General features: G+C 38.7%; 1 protein-coding gene across 6 annotated transcripts in view; it reads right to left on the bottom strand.

Annotated features, from left to right (window-relative positions):
- Positions 1-21,435, bottom strand: part of ADAM12 (ADAM metallopeptidase domain 12) — a 335,949-nt gene that overhangs the window by 105,084 nt on the left and 209,430 nt on the right. For all 6 annotated transcript variants that reach the window (XM_019555704.1, XM_019555701.1, XM_019555702.1 and 3 more), the window contains 2 exons: positions 14,484-14,562; positions 10,716-10,792 (listed from right to left, as the gene is read on the bottom strand). In XM_019555704.1, the coding sequence (XP_019411249.1) occupies positions 10,716-10,792; positions 14,484-14,562 (156 nt within the window). The remainder of the gene's footprint in view (positions 1-10,715; positions 10,793-14,483; positions 14,563-21,435) is intronic.

Raw genomic sequence — 21,435 nt, 5'->3', positions numbered from 1 at the left:
GTCTGCAGCTGCCCCCAAGTCTGAGCCCAGCTCCTTCAGTCCAGTCCTGGCTGACAGCCAGTGAGATCTCCATCTCTACTGCGTACTCCTCTGTGTAGGGCTGACCATGTTCCCCATGCACCCTGCTCTCTCTTCCCCTTACTCCAGCTTCAAGCTTCCTTTTTCTTTTTTCCTTCTTTCTTTGCCCCATGCCCCCAGCCCCTGGGGGTTTCTGGCAGTCGTAGTTCAAATTAACAGTCAGCACAGCTCTGCAGACTGCCCCTTGGCTCCTCCTGCTAGTCCATGCATCACATTCACATTCCATAATGGTTGTATTCTTTTCCTGGCATAATTAATCACTTCACTCTAGAGGCTTCTAGCAACAATAACAGAGGCGAATTCCATGCGTTTCTGTTTGAAATGGGTAATTCCAACATCCTCACTATACCGATAGTCCCTAAACAATACATAGCATCTAAATAAATAGTTATTCAATTCAAATGTAAACTTGCACAGTTTATTAAAAAATGTAATTTGTTTCACCAAAAAATCCCCTTTAATTATTGCCAATTGCTGGAAGAAACCTTTCACTTCTCCGTAAGCACCATGATGCCAGGGGTTTATATAAGAAATTACTTTCACTTTACAATGTGCAAGTTGCAAGCAGCCATACCACTATTTCTAGAGTGCATCCCTTTTTAATTCCAGCTGTTGTTCATATCACTAACTACCCACCATTTCCCTCCAACTGTATTTTCCCCAGGGAGAGAAGGTGTGGATGGGAGGGCAGACACCTAGTTGAGTGACTCATCTCATCCCCTACTGCCACACCTAGACCAGGACACTCAGTTCAGCACACCACTGAAACTCCTGCCAAGAACGACCCCGCAAACCTTTCAGGACAATTCTACCTTTGCATGTTGTGCCAAAAATCATCAGATTCAACACAAGGGAAAATATAAATTTCAGTAGACTGCATTATTATTCTTTGCGTGCTGCCTACAGGATATCAGCCACTGGCTCCTGACCATTTGTAATAAGATAATGAATATCAAATATGAATTATTTTGGCAGGTTCTCTGTTTTCTCACTAATTTTCTTTTCCTACAAATGCATTTTTCCAGTGATCAGTGCCAAATACAGCACCTTAAAAATGTAGTTAGCTGAAAACTTCTATTTCTTTCCGCTCTTTTTTTTGGTGAAACGAGGTTGAAAGTAATAGTACCTTACAACCTTTCAGTACTTAGAATCCAAATCAGTTCAATACAAATAATATAAATCCATAATTACTTTTTTCCGTATACACTGTCATAGATTTTTCAAAACAGGCTCTATTACTCCTACGCTGGTTTTGCTGCTTCTTCCTGAACATGGGATTTTCTGTCTTCTGCATACTACAAATGTTTCCAATGAGCCAAGACAGGATATGGCTCAGTTGGGATATTCTCTTTCAAAAGAAAACAGCCAATAGTTGGGATTTTTTGCTGACTGGTATTTTGTTTTAAAAAATGAAAAGTAGTCAATGTTACAAGCCATTTAATTACACCATCAATATACTGCACACTAAATATTTCTGTGTGTAAAACTAAAAAAAAGGAAAATATTTAAAGAAAAAATCAAGTCAGAAAATTATTGCTAGACATCCGTTGCCCAAGATTCATATCTTGGGCAACTGCTCCACATATTTATTTTTTGTATTAAAATATAGTTCCCTCCATAATTTAGGCACCAATTAATTGAAAATCACCTCTCATCCTATGTCCCTTCAGAGTAGTTATGATAAAATGGGGGAGTTGGCTTTATGGATCTGATCCAGTGCCCACTTCATTTAATGGACAGAATCCCACTGACAATGACTTTTGGATTTGGCTATTACCAGCTAAGTTCAGCCAAGACTGAACAAACAGCAGAACTTTTCTGATCCTCTCTGGGAGAACTACCTTCTGCATACCTTGGTTGCCTGCTTTTAGAACTAATTAATAATTCCTTTCATCAGTAGATCTTAAAACTCTTTACAAAGGGAGTCTATGTCATTGTTCCTACTTTATAGAAAGAAAACTCAGACATAGAAAAAGGATCTCACTTCCCCAGCAATCCAGAAGCAAACTGAGTTGACAACCTGTGTCTTTAGTTCCAATTCAGTAAAATCCTGATACATGCCAAGCTAACATGTAGGTATATAATACGCAGGTCATTGTGTACCATTTGTGAGCAAAATAGACGGGAGTAGTTACCAGAGGAGTTGAGCAATACTGGGTGCATCTAAACATGCAATTAATTCGACTAAATAAACTCAGGGGTTGTTTGCATGGGAGTTTATGGCTCCAGGGCGCCATGTTTACATATGTGCCCAGGACTGCAGCATGTCAAGCCAGGTTGGAGCAGCTTGCAGATGTTTGGGGAGTCAGCCTGCCAGCCCAGTGGTGCTCAAACCTGGCTCAACGTGCTGTGGAGGGGCTGGCTGGGGCACTAAGGTGCTTCAGTGCAGGGCTAGCCAGCAGGCAGCCCCTGCACTTTAGCACTTTCATGCCCCAGCCAGCCTTTCAGCATCTACACGTGCACTGTGTGGTACTAAATAACACTGCCACAGATTAGTAGTTACAAGTACTAACCTACAGCAGTGTTTAATAGTTTACTGCAGCCTAATATGGCTACATGTGTTGATGCTGGGAGTTTACTATGGAGCTAATTAGGGAACTCCACAGTAAGCATCTTGTTTAGATGCGCCCACTGTGTCACATATTGTTGTGTTCAACTTTCATGTAGCTTTTCAAATATTTCCAGGATAGAGCAATCAGTTAATGGCCAATTCTAGCCCCCACTGAAGCCAAATGGGAGTTTTGCTATTAAATTTTTTGGGAACCAGAATGGTCTCCAATTTTGCAAACTGGTTTGAAAATAGAAAATGGTACGTATTATCTGTGTAGTATCATAGCATTCATCAAACGTGTCTGAGTGATGACAGGATTAGCAACTTAAGTGCTACAGATGAACTGGTGGGATTCTTTATGGGTCTTAAGAGATCTGCAGGAGTCCTCAGTAGAGAACTCAAGATGTCCCAGTGTCTCAACCCTTGTTTCAGCTCCCTCTGTAAGTGACAGAATGATGCTGTGGGTCCCTACGTTGGAGGAAGCCTGTGAAGAACTCAGGAAGAAGGTGGAAAAAATTGTGCTCATTTGCAGGGCTTCTCTTTCATGAGAGCAGAAGAAACTTCACTGTAGTTACGGAGCCCCTCTCAGCAGTTCATTTAACGATATGACCAGCATTTGTCATGTGTGATTCATTCTCTAATCTTGACCTTCTCCTACTATTCAGCTCCTTACAGAACTTCTTGTGCTCCACTGTGCTTCTTCCATTTCCCCTCCATACAGAAAGGAAGATGATCTAGTCCTTGCCTTCTCCCATGTACAGGATGAGAAGCTCCATGCCCATAGCCTAAAAATCAGCAACTCCAACCCCAAAACAGCCTTGATTCTATCTTTTCCAGACAACCTAGTAGAGGATCAGTCCATTACTACAGACAGGGCAGGCCCTTCTCCTTCCTCACCAGTAGGGAAAGTATAGACTGTGTGGATGGGAGTGTGGTGTGGAATTCTCCCTCCCTCCACGTCAAGGAAGGGGAATTTAAACAAAACATGAAATAAATACTTTTGTTTTTAATTGCTATTTGACTTGCCAAGAACCTCCCAATTAGGGGAAGTGTAACTAGAGGGAATAATTCAGCTTATTTAATATATGACAGTGAAAGGATATATATGTTTCTTTTCTTTTTTTTACAGAACCTAATACAAAGCCAGTTGTAATTCATAAATCAACAGGCTTTAGAAATTCTTAAAATATAAATGGGATTTTTCTTTTCCAACTTGTCAGCAGAAGAGGGGACTCTGCCAACATAAACTATCAATGTATGCTTGTCTGTGAAATTGTGATGCTGAAGGAAAACTTGGCTAGGGCAGCATTATGTGAAGCTGTGATATATTATTTTGCTGTGTTGCAAGGGGAAAGTTAAGTAAATCAATACATCTGATATCCATGAATGCAATTAAACATTTGGTTTTAATTAATCTCAGTCTTATACTCATAGTAACCTTATTGGCATTGAAAGTGCAATATAATTTCCTAAGTATTTGAGAAATAGGTGGCCATTATATTTGTATACATTGAGTAGTCACACTGGGTGAGAATCATCCCTATTTGGAAACTCAGCCCAAGGCCCAAGCACCACTTAGCTAACACAGGTTTAAGTAGCATTTAAGTAGTACATAGGCATTATGTACTTTGTGCCACTGCTACTTGTCCCTGGGGAATGCTCATGCATGTGTGCTATGATGCATGGTAAGTTGCCCAGGATGGGGTAGGAGAGGCTGGGGCCAGTACCTGGGCAGCCTTACCTGGGATCCTGGGGGCCTCCTGGGGCTCCAGCAGTGGTGATCCAGGCATGCAGGCTCCAGTTTCAGGCAGCACACACTGCCGCCATGTGCGCCACCCCGGGTTTTTTTGGCACAGATTTTTTGCGTGTTTTTTTGGTGTGGGATCTCCTGGTGTCAAAAAAACCCGCCTTGTTGAAAATTAGCAGCACAGCAAATGCCTACATAAGTGGCACGTATGGTCATCTGAATATGCCTTGGCTGTCTATATTATCTTTGTAGAAATGTTTTTAGGTTTCATGATTCTGAAGACAAGCTGAGCTTGGGAGAATTTTACAGAAGGGGTCAGTTCCTTTTTAATTGTGATTTTAGAGGAAAATGTTTTGCCAGCCTTTGTGGTATATCCATGGTGAGTCTTCAGTGCAAACCAGTTACGGAAGTGTTCGTAGCCATATAATGACTTCATCCACACCGGCAGGGGTGTGCATCTGCAGCAGCATAAACAGTGGATGTCCCCGCTTATGTGGTTTGCAGCAGGACACATTGCCTGGCTGCTTCATGTGCTGCAAGTAGGGACGGCTGGGGCACAGGGTGCTTCGATGCAGGGCTAGCCGGCAGGCAGCCCCCAGGCTGAGGCACCCTTTGCCCCAGCCAGCCAGGAAGTAGCACATGGAGATAGGGAGAAGTCAGCCCAGGGCTTTGGGCTGCCTGCTCCCCCATCTCTACATTTGTCCTGGCACATTGCACTTTAAAGTGCTTTGCGCCCCCCTTTTTTTTTCCAAGATTTTTTTTTTTTTTTTTTGCTACTGGGAAAGCTCAGTAGTAAATTTTGCCCCAGCACTGCAAATTAGCAGCGTGGGGCATGTTTTAAAGTATAACACATGAAGTTTGTAGTGTGGCAAAGAGGTCCACGGTGCCACAAACCACATGTACTTGCACGTCTGGATCTGGACAAGTGAGTGCATAATTGTAGCATTCAGTCAAGTTTTGGAGAGGTTTGCAATGAAGGCTCTTTGAAAAGAAGAAATGTGTCATTTTAAAAAATAAAATATAAGTGCGCATCCATTTTCCAAATTCAGGGTCCAATCTTAGCGTAAATGTATTAGCATCAATGAGTGTTTTAGCCAGGCACATTTTCTAGGGTTTGCACCAGAGTGCCCTCATACTCTTATAATACAGTTTGTAACTGTACTGTCTAGTGGAAAGAGCACTGAACTGGGACTCATGAGACCTGGGTTCCACTGGTTTTCTGGGTGACTTTAGGCAAGTCCCTTCAAGCCTCTGTGTTTCAGTACCTCCATGGGGATAACAATAGTGATATCCTTTGTAAATCTCTTTAAATATACCTATTAAAACGTACTAGTAAGAGCTAGGTAACCACAGCAGTAGTAGCAGTATTACCTACATAGAACTCTATCAAAATAATAAGAGTTTTGATGTAACTCAAAAAAAGACAAGAAATCAAGGTTGAAGGTAAAATAATCTTTTTCTGTTTTTAGATCCAAAGGCAGCCACAATGGTATTTTCATGTAAGTATATCTCCTGTGCACACAAACTTGCTGTATGCTAGTTAATGCCCTTCATCAACCTGACAAATGTATTCCACAGCACAGGATGTAGAAATTATTCAGAGACTACTGTAACACCTAGGTAGCAGGTTAATCCTTTTACATAGCAAGACAGATTTATCCACTGTGACCACATATAGGTCTGAAACCCAGAATTCAATGAGAGTGATAACAGGATTTAATGTCCTATACTTGGAAGTCAAGGTACAGTAATTGTGTGTTATCAGAGGAAGTGTTATAAGTGAGTTTTACCAGAAGGGTGACAAGATGGACTAGGAAATAGAGCTGAAGAGTGAGAGGAAGGAAGGAAGGAACAAAGGAAAGAGGAAAGGAAGGTAACATCAATGACATTTTAATGAAATACCTTGTCCTGCTGTGTAGTAAGTAATCGAGGGAATCGGCAGACACCCTCAAGTGAAACCTGGCCTCAGATTTAGGATCTGTAAGGAGCTTTTATAAATCATACAGCCTCTAGAAGTTTTTATTTTCTCCTTTTTTAAATTCCCAAGGCAATGCAATTGATGGGAATGACGATGCAGAAGCAGCTGAAAAAAGTGTCACTCACTCTAGGATTGCCAGAACAGTGAAAGAAATGCTGTGCTCACAAAGAAACCAGAGGGGAGTCAAACCAAGGAATCAACAAGAAATGTGTACATGCAAGGATATAATTCTATTATAATTAATATATATATCCATATAAAAAATAAAAAAACCAGCTACAGCTTTAAAAGGGGTCCATAAAGCAGGGTCCATAACTTCCATAAAAATGCTGCTCCAAAATGTTTTGCCAGCCTTTGTGGTTTGCCAGCCTTCACAGGCATAACTTCCATAAAGCTTTAAAAAGGGTCCATAACTTCCATTAAATGCTGAAGTTAAAAACCCCAGTGGCTTTGGTATGTAAAATGTCTCAAGATCAAGTAGTTCACAGTCCAATTAAGTTATCTGCCAAAAGGTGAAATAACCCTCTCTTTTTCCAAACTCTCATCTTTCTGGACTACACTGACCACGTAACATGAAGTTGCCCAAAAATGTCCTTCCTGGACAGAAAAGAAAAAACTAAGCTTGAAAAATTTCACCAAGAAAACATACTGCATAGTTATGATTAAATTAAAGTTTTGCCCCATTTCACAACATCCAAAATGTTAACCATATGTAACACGTTCATACAGATTATTGGGCAAATGGATGGAACATGATGTTGCTGGTTCCACATAATGCATCACAAAAATACGACTTCTTACATTTTCTTTTTGGGTTGCAGTTATTAAATATATCGCATATATGTAAATATGTTGTCTTTATTATTTAGCAATTCTGTAGAACACTTGGACACATCTAGATTTTCTGAAAAGGATGTAAACAATTCAGGAACAGAAGTTCCAATGATATTCATGTTCCTAAATTACTGATGCACTTCTGAAAATTTCACCAAAATTTCACAGGCTCTGCTTGTTAGGGAGCTCTCAACATGGCTTTCACTAATGTATGTACTTGAGCAGCACTCCAGCAATTGCACCTATACCTTCAGGTAAGGGGTGCTTACATGCAAACTCTACAGATGAATGGGCTTTATATTCTGTCCTCATAACCATGCAAGGGTAGGTACTAGAAAAGTGAACATGCAGGTGAGTACAAATGTAAGGTTTCACGAGCATATCTGGACACGGGGGCTATAAACCATGCCCAGAAGATAACTTTGCATTCTGCTAACTAAAGGGCCTCTCTGGTGGGAAAGAGAGCAGAGTACTTTTTGTAGGACAGGAAGGAAATGACTTTGCCTTGTCCAAACGTTCACCTTCCCAGGAGTCTTGATATCTAATTGGCTTTCTTATCCGGAGAGAAATGCTGGAAGCACTGACTATCCATCCTACTCATTTCATGTATTCAATGAATAGAGTCTCTCTTCTGCCACTCAGCTCCTCCTCCTCCAAAGAAGCTAAGCTGTATACAGATAACAGTGAGATTACATTCTCGCTTAACCTACATTTTAGGTAGTTATCAGCATCGCTCCAAGTATTTATATCATTGTAATCCTAAGTGAAGCAAGACATTCTAATGTTGTGTCTGAGGGGATGCATCACAGTGGGAATATGTGAGTGTCTATGGAGAAAAGTAATGAGTCCTTTTCTCTCGCTACATGTTTCAGTTATCTCTATACCTAGCTCTATACCTAGCTCTCCATGTACAGAACAGATGGAGCTTTACAAACCTCATCTGAATTTTCCAAGTTCACACTATCCTTTGTACAACACAAGACAGGCATAAAAATCAAATGCCGTATTTATAAGCTAATGACATATCCTAAGTGCTTAGCTATGTGCCATTAGGTATATTTATGCTTTATAGCTTTCTAAAAGGTGTAACCTGCCCTTTGGAGTCAGTTTCTAGCCTTTTAACCACTTACTCTATAGGAAAATATGCTTAGTATTCCTAAATAAATGGAAAAAGAGTCCAAAATGATGACTTAGTTTCACATGGGAGAATGCTGGCATTGTAAAATTTAAATGAGATATGCATTTTCTTTCATTAGAAGATCTTATGGCACTAAATGTGAAGCCTCGGGCAACACTATGGGGAAAAAGGTAAGAATGATTGTCCACATTTTCCACTTGGAGAAACTGAGGGACAGAAGGGTTAGTTGATGTGTTTGAATTTACATAGCAGCTATGTGGCAGAGCCAAACAGAGTATATCTCTGAGCACCAGACTCTCCCTTCATTGCCCCTGGCTGCAATGCAATGCTTTCTTGTGAAATTCTACATGGATCTAGAATTCCTTGTACTATATCAGATCAGAACAGAGCCTGGAGGGGAAAGCAACAAAAGCAAGGGAAATTCTAATACTTCAACTTTGCATTGTTATATATTATGCCCTAATTTATACAACACTCAGATACAATAGAGTGTGTTAAGGAGCAAATTACTGCCTCGGCTCTCAATATCTTGCATTGTTTTAAAGAATTTTTGTGCATAACTAATAAAGCATTCATGCTAATAACTGCTCTATATGCACTTTATAAAGTTTCTGACACAAGAGACGTCAGCAGTAAGCTGTGAAGTTGTCTTACACTTTCATATTTCTTCTCATATTTTGTCTCAGGCTGGATCAAGTGCAGTAAATCTTTCCACATAAACTCTAAAGGGACACATTGCTAAATGTATCAAAAGTGTTCCTGGGAGAGGTATACAGTGTACTGTGAGCTCAATCCTGCAACGTGTTGATAGCTCCTAGGATTTTGTAGCAAGTCCCCAGCATTTTGCATTATCTGGCGTTTTACTTCTAACTCATTGTATTAAAGGGAATGAGTGGTTCCAGAAACCAATATTGTAAGAGCCTTTCAACTACACATTCCTGGTTCAAATCACACTCAAATTATTGACAGGTATTATTGCCTGCCAGGAGTTGAAATGTGTTTTATGGACCAAGTCAATAGGTGTCCCTATTGCAAAACTGGATATGGATTATTCTTTGAGCTGTCACAACAGAGAAGTGGATAGTTAAACAGGTATGGATACTGGGATATACTCACACCCCTAGCTGATCTTCTGCTAGAATATGGTTGAAATGCATTGGCAGGGAAATATGGGAAAACCTGTTTGGGCAAAGAACATGCAATTTCTATCAACCACAGCGGGCATCTTTAGCTCTGTTTTCATCTTAAATATACAGCTGTTTGAAATAGTTAAGAGGCACTGCCTTAACAATAGCATATGTGCTTTCTATAATGCTGCATTTAATAAGTTAAAAAGAGTAAACTTTGGGAGACAAGCTAGGGATATAGAAAAAGTATCCCTAAAAATATCTTCTTGGTGGAAGGCACTAATGGAGTCCTACTAAGTATGACCAAAATCATTCCTTTAATGGAGGCAAGAATTTTGGTAATTAATTGCTTCACTGTTTTCTCCCCTTTCTACTCCCACCATCGCCAAAACTACAATATCAAAGCCTTGACAATACCATGGCCAGGCAAAATGTAAAAACAAAGGGATGGGGAGTTCCCAACTACTTGTGCGGTTTGTATTTTATTTAAACAAACCAGAAAGTCTGAGACAGCTGGAAATTTGACAGGAACACTGATTTTCCAGGGAGAACACTAGAGCCAATTTACACTTAATTACTGTGATTTGGAATGGCTTTATGAATAAATAGTCTCAGATTGTCCAGCTAAGGCAGGTAATTGTTTCCTGAGTTGTGTCCACCATGTATTTAAAAAACATTATCAGTCGGCATCTTTCTGTAACCTGAGACATTATTAAATCAGTTAATTTAATTTATTTTCCTTGAAAATATTAATTTTTGTTAACAAGTAGTATAGATGATAACGTTAAGTGTCATATCTTTCATTAACACAGTTTATTAAGCTTTACCATATCAAATTCTCAGAACTACTGGGCTGTTTGAAGCTGCAAAAGTTAGTAGCTGCACAGCAGTTCTGTCATTCCTAGTGGATACCATGGCTCACTAAAATGGGGGAATGGCTGTGAGGATGCAGAGAACTGAAAGGAAATCACATTTTGCAAATCCTATGGACATATCAGCCAATGTATGGTCAGAACAGACTACCAGTATACGTTAAGATGGTCACAATTGCGGGAGCTACCATGGGACTTTTGGATGCCCTCCTCTATTCAGCTGCAAGACAGTCTCTCATTCTTGGTTCCCACATCTAAGTTTAATAATGAGGGTGCAACATCACATACAAACCAAATGTTTTTTTAGAAAAGGGCAAACCAAAGCCTCATCAGCTACTAGGATATTTAATATAGTAAAGGCTCCTAGATGCCTGTAGAGAAGTCACTTACCTGAGTCCGGAGCAGGTACTGAGACTAACTGAAGAATCAGGGTATCTTTGCACATTTCCATGGTAGTAGCAGTGACCCTAATTGCAAAAAAGAGGAAAAGTAAAACATTTTAGCAATCATAAATTATATGCAAAGCCCTGGGTTTTTTTTATAGGTTTCTGAGTCCTATTTATCTTAAAACCCTCTCTGGTTTCAGCTACAGCATCCTGAATCCTATTGATAGCATCTTTCTGCCTCCATGAAATATTGAATAACACTCTCAATATTTAATGATAGATTACAAGAGTCTCTATACCAATACCCAGTGTCCCTAATTTACTAAAGATCAACAGCAGGTTTCAAAATATATGACTGTGAAAACTATTGTCTCTTTGATTATATTATTTGCAAGCTATGATATGGAACATCTTATAAAATTAAGCAGCAGAACAAATCACCCTGACACCAACATTTTACTTCAATGCAAATTGTCTTTAGTAATAAGATGTAGATCTATAGGAAGTAATTAGGCATACTGTGAAGTTTAATAAAACCAATCCCAAACCTATGGCTTGAGAAAATGAAAGGTAGGTTGGAAGGGAAGAATTTTATTGAATTACCCAACAGAGTAGTTTCGCATTATTGAGAGTAATCAAGAATAAGAGGGTCTTCTATTCTGAGAGACAACAATCCCATTTCCATGTTGTGGCTGGGTTATTGTATTACTTTAATAAGCTAACTGCTTGCAAAAGGCAACGACAACACAAATTCCTTCACCACACAGATATGTATGTCTCTGGAATCAAGGTTAATTTTATTGTTGACTAAAGGTTATATTACTTTCCCAGTTATGTGACCAGCTGGAAAGTAATGATTGTGTCACGTCCAGCATTTTTGTATTCACAACTCCTCTGACTGCCATTTGGAAGCTGAAACACCATTGTAAAAGGTTGCTATCTTATTCGTGCAAAGAGAAGTTATCACTCATGTTTAAACCTGACAGTCATCTCACTATGCCTTTTTATTACTCAATTCATTTACATCTAGCTGCATTAATTAACCTTTTCAGTGTCGTTGCATGGTTTTCAATTATGCAGCCTCAAATAGCGTATTTCTAAAGACCACCTTGATTTTGTTACAGAAAGCAATAACCGTGAAAAGACTGGGGCAAACAAGGATAATTCAGATATGAAATTCTGGCAAATTTAATTATGCCCCATAAAAATGTTTATTTAGAACATTTGTACTTTGATCATGAGACAATGTTGCTGAATACAAAACAACAGTGGGTAATTGCTGGACAAACATACATGACTTGCTGAAGTAAATAAACAGAAAAAAAATGTGGTGTTGGTGTTTTTATCATCTTTTCCAAGCTCTTGCAATGTATTAAAGACAGTTACAAAAAAGAAGAAAAATTCCACGTACTGACTCTTCTCTACATGTTTGCGTAACCTACAATTACAAAGGGCATGCAAGTTAGGTATGGACCTACCATTTCTACTTGATATTAAAATGACCCAGTACTTAAGCAGAGAAAAACCTGAGCTCTCATTCAGTGACGCTGAAACAGTCTGGTAATATTAGTATCTCCAAAAGTGATAATAGCAGTCTGAAATCTAAAAAAGGCAGGAAAATAGTTTATACCTGTAAACTAGACAACCCTGTGTGCTCGGTATAAGAACTGAACTATCCAGTGGAATAGGAAAGAGATACTATCAGCTCCTCTGATAGAGACTGCTGCAAAAGTGTAACCACTATTATCAGGGAAAGTATTAGAACAAGGGTCCTGAGTTTTCCCCTTCACACACAACTTGACATTTTATTAACTCTGAACTCCTTGTTTGTACTCAATTTCATAATTTCTTAAAGATTCACATGCTGCAAGAAAGTAAAGTTCCTTCAAGTTCAATACCTCAAACTGTAAATTTATCAGAGCATATCCTGCGATTGGATTGGTAGAAAATTGATTTCTGGCTCAGTAACTCAGCTGAGCTACAGGATTTTTTCCCCTTGAAAAAAAGGCTTTTGCAGTTGCAAACTACTCTATAAAGTAGAGGATACCCTAAATACTAATCATTCCTACAGTTTACTTATTGTATTGAAAAACTATGCTTTAGTTCATACCATTAAGTAACAAAGCAGTGGTTAACTTTTGACAATTATATAGTTTTATGGACCTATTAATGCAGAAAGAGTACAATAGTGACATCCACACTGAACAAATTCTCAGACCTAGGTTTCAATATAGCATATTATCCAAAACTTGATTTAGTTTCTACCTACAGGCAGAGCTTGACTGAGTAATCTTAGAGTAGGGACTTGATTTATCCCCTTACAGATAATTTAGCTGCCCTGAATGAAAAAGAAATGTAAAATCAAATCACAGGACTTCACAAAGACTTATTTCTTTTAAACAATAGTGCAGTGGCCCTTGATCAAAAATGCATTTGTTGGTCTCCTAAAATGAATTTTTTAGGTAGTAAACTTAATAGTTTGTACTATTTATCTGGGGCTTTCTGCCATTATCAATGTGCTAAAGTTCTGTATCTACTTCAAATATTTCTTTTAAATGTATTTTTAAAGAATAGTCCTTTCTAAAGTCAGCAATAAACAGCTAGTTAAGATTGGTTTGCTGCAATGGTGAGCCAAACAAAATGTGTATATTAATTTTTTTTAATATTACTAGTTTTTAACTATTTTGAAATTTTCCTTCATTTACCAGCCTTTTTCTGTTTAATTTCAGCACATCAATAACACAGATAATGTTATTTCCCTTTATAAGGTAATGCTGAGAAGTAATGTGTTGATATTGTACAGTTTTCCAAAGATAGATTTATAAAATGAACAGTGATTTTTGTCTTGTAGTAATTTGCAACCAGAGATGAGCATCTACCAAAAAAGAGATGAATGCTTTGTGTTTTGAAAGATTGACTGCTTTATTTGGCTATAATGTCTGGGTATAATGAAGACACTTTGGTGGCACTGAAATGATGTGCATGATGATAATTCCTTCCATTGACATCAGTAAGGCCCATTACAGATGACTACCTGAAGAATGATGCTTCTGTTGATACAATAAATAAATAACAAAACTAATATGCCATAGGAGTTGGGTCTACCCAGTCAGTTACAAGATAAACTTGGTAATTGAAATCACTTGCTGCATTGCTTTTAATTAAGGAGTTCATATTTACTGTCAAAGGACACAAATGTTAGTGCCTTAAAGCAGTTGTTTATTTATAAAGAACAGTTTAAATTATTTACGGAAAAGAAAAAAAGGCATTTTGTGCTGATTTTAACAAAGAACAGGCCGCCCAATTTTCTTAAACTGTCGTGGAGTCTGATTCAATAAAAACAAAAAACAAAAGACACATCTGGCTTTTGCAGTGCGGTAGGCCAAAGAGACCTTGGAATCCCCTTCTGTGAGCTTCTGCACTGCGTAAACCAGCTGGTCAGGGCTGTCTTTCTAACTGAATCAGGGCTTCCCTCCTTATTATGTGCAACAATGGCTGCTTGCAGCCTGTCACAAGGTTCTGCTGCTTACATTTAGCTATACAAATCTCATAGATTTTAATGAGAGACAATGGTAAAAAAACCTACCTACCTTCATTTTGAAAATCTCTCCTTAAAAATCCTTGCCTAGGAAAACAGAAATCAACATCTAAAAGGGGAACATCTGAAAAGGTTATGCAGCTATTTTAAATCATCCTAGGTACCTGAAATCCTGGCAGCGTTAATGTGTTTTAATGATGTAGCATTATCTACCCTCCAAAACACAAACCTTACCGTGTAATTGTATGCAAGAACAACATCAGTGCCGTCCTTTAAATAGTGTGTTTCTGTGAAGCTGCCAGCTAAGAGGCCCCTGGAAAAAAAAAAGAGCACATCTGCAATAACAAGTTCATATCATGACTTTTATTCTACCATGGCTCCATCAGAAAGAATATAAAAATGAATATGCACAAGCAAGGAAACAGAAAATCCTATAAGGGGTCACAGTTACAGGCAAACAGGAGTGTGCATGAGATAAGGAAAAATATGACTTCAAATACTGAAGGTTTTAGTACATGAAAATGTCTCTGGTTAATTGTAAAAAGTCTTTGATAGAAATAGACTAAAGCTGCCAGATATCCATTCTGTCAGATGAGGACTGAAAATAAGCCACACTCAGCATTATATCTTCCAAATAATTTTCAATATATTTCAAATCAAATCTAAAATCTAGACATTTGGAATACAGTTAAAATAATTCAGTAATGGTGAAGAGACTAAAAAAAAATTACAAATGTGTTTTGGAAAAAGGTAATTTGGCCCACATTTTATGCATCATTTTATTCTGTACTACATGGCAGGCACATCTGCAGGTGCATTAATGTGCTATTGCTATTGAGCATTATGTTTAGTAGCTCTAATATGAGGTACATAGCTCTATATAAATGTGCAGTAGCTGGCACTAATGCACAGTAGCAATAGTGCACAATCTTTTTGTGGTGGATAATGTAGACTAATTCTACTGTGCATTAGCACATCAGCATGTTTTTTGCCACGTGTGCTAATATACAGTAGAATTAGCCTGCTGCACACTAAGCGTCTTGTGTAGATGTGCCCTGTGTAGATCAACCAATGACTGACACATGTATACTCTCACAAACATGTGAAATGTGGATTTCACAGATTGGCTTGTTTGCTGGGAGCATGCGAATAATTTGGGTACCAGACAGATTGAAGAAATGAGATCAGTGGATTTTCACTGGAGTGATTTTCAAGAACTCTCTGTGCTGGTTTAATTATGCTTCTGAAGAACGGCATTGTATGCCCAATTGTCTTCAAAGACAGTGGAGTTAGCTTAATACTGAATGCTTTTGAACACTGTTCCTCAGAAATAAAAGTGATAGAATAATTCAATCCTTAAATGTCTCACGTTAGTTATAGGATCTGGCAGTAATAATTAAACTTTTGTTCTTACCTAAACTAAGCAACTGAAACACCTTTTGATTTTGTACAGCAGCTGACTTCACTGAGCTTAGCCTCACTGACCATTGCAGTGTAGAACAAGATCAGTATCAGATCTTCTTCAAATACACCAAGTTCTACTTTCAAAAAGCTTTTTAGCTGTTCTTACCGTCAGAGATTTTCTACAGGTAAGAGTTCAGCTTTAATATTAAATGCTGTTACTGTAACTAGTTAACATACCTCAACATTTTTATTGATACATGTTGGTATGCTCTACAGAAGGGATATATGTCACATCCTAAGTAAGTGACTTTGCCTTCTAGCTACAATTTAAGAGGGTTTTCCTCTTGCCATTGTGAAATAACAGATCATTTCAAATGAACACAATGTGATCTCCTTCACTGGAGATGAAACTAGTTTGGCTGGGAGCAAAAACCCCCCAACTTTTCCATTGTTAAAAAGTAGCTTTAAAAGACACTAAGGTTACATACAAGCAATGCATTTAGATTGCCTTAACCAAGCTCAGGGTAATTGAAATGTGTGCACAAACATTTGCAGGCCTTAGGTCACTTTAAAAATTGCATGCCCAATGTAAAGTTAGTTCTTGTTAAATGAGAACTAATTTTAGGATTAGACCTGACCTAAAATGGGGTAACCTGCCTTATGAATGCTTGTACGCATTCCCAGAGCACTCCTGGGGTTGAGAAAGCCCAGCCCTGGTGCTGCGATGTTTTTACACCCCTCCACTTGACTGGGCTATTTTTAGTCCCTCAACCAGCACACCCCTGCAGGAGCAGGCCCCTGGACACACCAACTCCCTCCCCATACCTGTCCCCCCTGCAGACCTGCCAGTCTCCTGGACCAACCAGTCCTGGCTCATCCTGAATTTGGCTATGACTTCTGAATCCATTTCTAATACCAGCCCCAGCTCTCTTGGGAGTCAACCTGGACTACACCCACACTTTGGGTGACCACCCACACGCCAGTATGCAACAAATTCTTTTTTTAAATCAGTGAGGATTTTAGAACAGAGTGGACACCTAAAGAGTTTTCTAAAATGTCCAGAGGTATCTATATGTATATATTTGTATAACATTTCCTTTTGCAGAAAGCCCAGGACATGGAGAAGCATTACTTCTGAGCACACACTCTGCTTTAGGGCTGTCTTCTGTAAAGTCAAGGTATTGATCTGTTTTTTGATTTCTCATCTACAGAGCATTTTTAACAAGGCCAAAAAGAAGACTATATATTTACACTGGTTTTCAGAAGAGGTGTTGAGATCTCAGTGTTGAGTTTTTGACAGACATTTTAGCAAAATGTCCAAGCTCCATGTGGAAAATACTAAAATTAATGCCAATATAACTTTCAATGAACCAAAGGATTAAATTACTGAATACCTTTAACAGTTCTGAAATATTGCTTTTTATTTCAAATTTTTTTTCTTTTTTGTGATGTTACTTTGCATAAACAAATCCATTTCTTTATACTGAAAAATACAGATCACATTATATTTGAATATGTGTTTCCACAACTGGTAATGTGTGCATTTCTTTATGCTTGTAAACACTCAGGGTGGATCTGAGGGAGGTGGGGGGAAGGAGTTTCAGTGGTGCATTTGCAGTGGTGCAGTTGCTCCCCTGCCCCTTTGATTCTTAATCCATCCAAACTTGAAAACAACTGCCTGGGATAGGCAGTGGCATTTCTATTTAGGCAGCATTGAGGTAGCCATTTGACTTCATGGCTCATTAAAATCTACCTGATTCCTGGTATTTTCAGTCCACAGGTATTAAAACAACCCTCTCTCCTTTTTAATGGTCTTGATATTTGATTATTTAACCTATCCTTTCCTCTGCAATTTTGCTGTCTGTTAGCCATTCCTGGTAATGACTCTCTTCTATTTCAAAGTCCTGCAGTTTGTTTTTAGCTCTAGCTAAAAACCTTAACTCATGTGTAGTTATATTAACTCTGGTGTGGAAATGACTGACAGGGAAGTAATGGAGGCACTGTCAAGATGCTCAGGAAAACAAGGTTTTGTTTCACAAGTCTGAATAAGAGATATATATTTAAGAGATGTATAGGACCAATAAAACAATCTTTTTTGACTATTTTGACTATTTTTTGGCTAGTTTGTTTTGTTTTTTAGAATGAATATATAATCTAACAAATCAGTGCACATTCCAGTAAAGTTAAATTTGGTTTTGCTTTGATTTTACACTGAGTAATATAATGCTAGACCCCTAGCATATTAGTAAAAATTCTAGTTTCTCTTTAACTGGAGAAAAGTGGATGATGTGTTACACGTGATAATGCATCACACAATCTACACTCCCATTTTCAAAATCCTAGACCTGCTCATATCTGGGCTTTAAGATTTTTGGTGAAAAAAACAAATCACATTTATTATCATTATTATTTATTTATGTTCCAGTAACAGCCCAATTAAAATGAGGCTCTACTGTACTAGGTACTGCACAAATGCTTATTAAGAAGAAAGTCTGAGCACCAAAGAACCTAGGGTATAACCAGGGTGTCACTGATTCTGAAAGCACTACTATAAGCAGCCACTATTTTATTAATTAACATTATTGTTTTTGAATATTGTTCCTTCATAGATAAAAGAAAAGGGCATGATCCCTTCCCATTAAGTCAAGATGAGTTCTATAGCCAACTTCAACAGGGCAAGCCCAAGATTCCCCTTGACAAAATCCAGACAAAGCACAGCGTAAAATATGTAACAAAGGCAAAATGATTTAGCAATATACTTGGTTGGTGCCCAAAGTGCTTTCACAGTAATGTAATAATCTGTAAGAGGTAAAGAATGACAACAGAGTAGGTATGTCACTGTTGGAAAGCCAAATAAATAAAAGATATTTCAAGAAAAAGACTAATGGGGAAGCTGAGGCTCCTGGGGTATGATGGCGGGAAGCTATTATTACTACTGATGTCAAAAGCTGAGAATAACAATGACTAAAAGTGACCTTTACACTTCCACTGATCTCCCTGCAAACGAAGTTCAGAACTTGCTTCCTAGAGCCAAAGATCTTAAAATCAAAAGGGACCACTGCAACCATCAAATCTGACCTACTCCATGCACATGCCATCAGTCTCTCCTGAACTGATTTCTGTTTTCAGTCCAATAGCTATGGTTGAACTGGAATATTTTCTTTTAAAGAAAATCGATCATGCTTTAAAAGTTTCTACTGATGGGAATTCAACTCAACACTATTAGTTGTTCCAGTGCATCTTGTTTACTAGTATCAGTGGTTTCGCTTCTCCTGTGTTATTGTGGACAATTCCAGTTACTAAAACACAAAAATCTACCAGGCAAAATCACCAGTCTAGCCTCAATTCCAAATATGTGTCTTTCTTTAGAGCCCATTGGCTTAGTAGTGTGTTAATAATCTGATAAAATGACTACTGAGTTATAATGCTTCCTGGTGTGATGATGCCAAAGGAAAGGATGGCAACAACACTATAGTTTATGAGCCTATTTAAGGGGGTGCATTTATTAAAGGAAGAAAAGACAGTGCTTCAGTAATGCATATTAGTCAGGAGAAATGGTCTTTGAGCATGCTAAAAGCATGTTACCACAGCAAGAGCTGAGATTACATTGCTAAGACTTCTCTTCATCTGTTCTCCCATATAGTGTGGCACATGGATATTAATTTGACAAAAAGATGGAAATAAAAATCTCCCTCCAATGAAAAGTAAAGATTGGAGAATATATAATGCATGCCTGTAGGATATCTTCTATTTTTTGGAAGGGAAAGAACCTGCTATATATCCTCTTCCAAAGTATCTCATCTCCTAAAATCTGCCTAGTTGAGCAAAAATTTAGCATAGATATGAAGACTCATGCAGTCATGTAAATGTGTTTCTCAAAAGGTTATAAAAATAAGTTTAAGTATTTGAGTTTGGCAATCAGGAAAAATATATTTCAACTGCCCAATATGGCACTAATCTTTAACGTATTAAACAACGAATTCAACATATCACCAAACTGATTTACATTTCTTTTTCTGGCACATAGTAAAGGGGATTAATATAGGCAAGTAAACCAATTTAGATGGCAAGCTACTTAACTTAATGGGATCAATGTAATTCTGAAAGAGCATGGATCAAAATAACATTAATACATCATAGTAAAGGAGATCGGGTTCAATTCATCACCATATCTGGAGTTTCAAATGCTGTCAACCTACAATGTTCAACAATGCTAAATTATCTTTTCTTATTTTTTTTGCACTGGACAAATCAGTAGAAAGAATGGAAATAAATATGATCAGGAATTACATCAATTGCTATCACAGAACACAACAAATCAATTAACAGAACATCAAATCTTCCTAATTCATTTTTGATGATGCAAAAACTTTGCCCCTCTAGTTAAATAACTTATGTGATGCAGCAGTCTTTGACAATGGCATGACATAGCTCTTGCTTTCCCATGTTTCTGGACCAGCAAGTAGCTTTTCCAGTCCTGGCAAAACCAATTTTGCCTGAATTGCAGTCCATGTACTTCAAACCATGCCATCAGCTATGGTTCACCCTCTTTCCTCTGTTACATATTAGTTCTATGCTTTGATGTCAGACTTGCTAACATGATTTCACTGTGTGCAGCTTAAACTGGCCTAATCTCAGAGGATATCATGGACATAATTTAAACTAATCAACTGCCTCCCTCCCTACGCATTCCCCCCCAAACCTCCCGATGACTCAGAGACTTGAACTGTTCATTTTTTTAAATACTAATTTGGCATTCAAATATGTACACAGGATCTTTATTCAATCCACTTACTAACCGGAATAATAGATCATACACAAATTAGTCTCATATTTCCAACCAAAAACCTTTGTTTTCCAAGCACCACTATATTGTTTTCAAAGGCTATAATGATCTTTTAATTACTTTGTGATCCTTCCATCAAACCTTTCTGTTGGAAAGACACAGAGTCATAGAAGTTAGAGATGGAATACATCTAACAAAACATACAGAAGGCCAGGAGGAAGAAGCGTCGCGTGATCATCATTGGTGACTCCATCCTGAGAGGTACGGAGGGCCCCATCTGTCGCCGGGACCCCTCGGCACGCGAGGTATACTGCCTACCTGGAGCGAGGATTCAGGACATGAAAGGGATGCTCAAGACCGTAATCCAGCCCACCGATTATTACCCCATGGTCCTAGTCCATGTGGGCACTAATGATGCGGCCAGGAGGAGCCCTGATCGCTTGATGGAGGAAACTTGCTTGTCACACCAGATGGCAAAGCTAACATGTTTAATGATTTCTTTGCCTCCGTCTTCCTAAGTAGGGACCAGAACAGCCACCTCCCTTCAGGGCCCCCCTCGGGCCCTGGGGGAGGCACACCTGGTCCACGAGTTAGCGAGGATTTAGTTAGGGAGCTTCTGGAGGGGTTGGACGCATTCAAGTCAGCCGGTCCAGATGATCTCCACCCTAGAGTTCTAAAGGAACTGGCCAAGGTCATTGCCAGTCCCCTGGCACAACTTTACGAGCACTCATGGTGCTCTGGTGAGGTACTGGAGGACTGGAAGAGGGCCAACATGGTCTCCATCTTCAAAAAAGGCAGGAAGGAGGACCCGGGAAACTATAGGCTGGTTAGTATTACCTTGATCCTAGGCAAGCTGTTCGAGAAAATTATGCTGGCACACATCCAGAAGGGGCCAGCAGGGGACTGCATGCTTAGGGGCAACCAGCATGGGTTCATCAGTGGCAGGTCCTGTCAGACCAACCTGGTGGCCATTTACGATCAGATCACCAGATCATT

The sequence above is a fragment of the Crocodylus porosus genome, unplaced genomic scaffold (assembly GCF_001723895.1).
Source record: "Crocodylus porosus isolate Cpor-Errol unplaced genomic scaffold, CroPor_comp1, whole genome shotgun sequence".
NCBI classification, from domain to species: domain Eukaryota; kingdom Metazoa; phylum Chordata; order Crocodylia; family Crocodylidae; genus Crocodylus; species Crocodylus porosus.
Note: the sequence above shows the minus strand (reverse complement) of the source record. Positions and strands in the feature narration are given on the sequence as shown.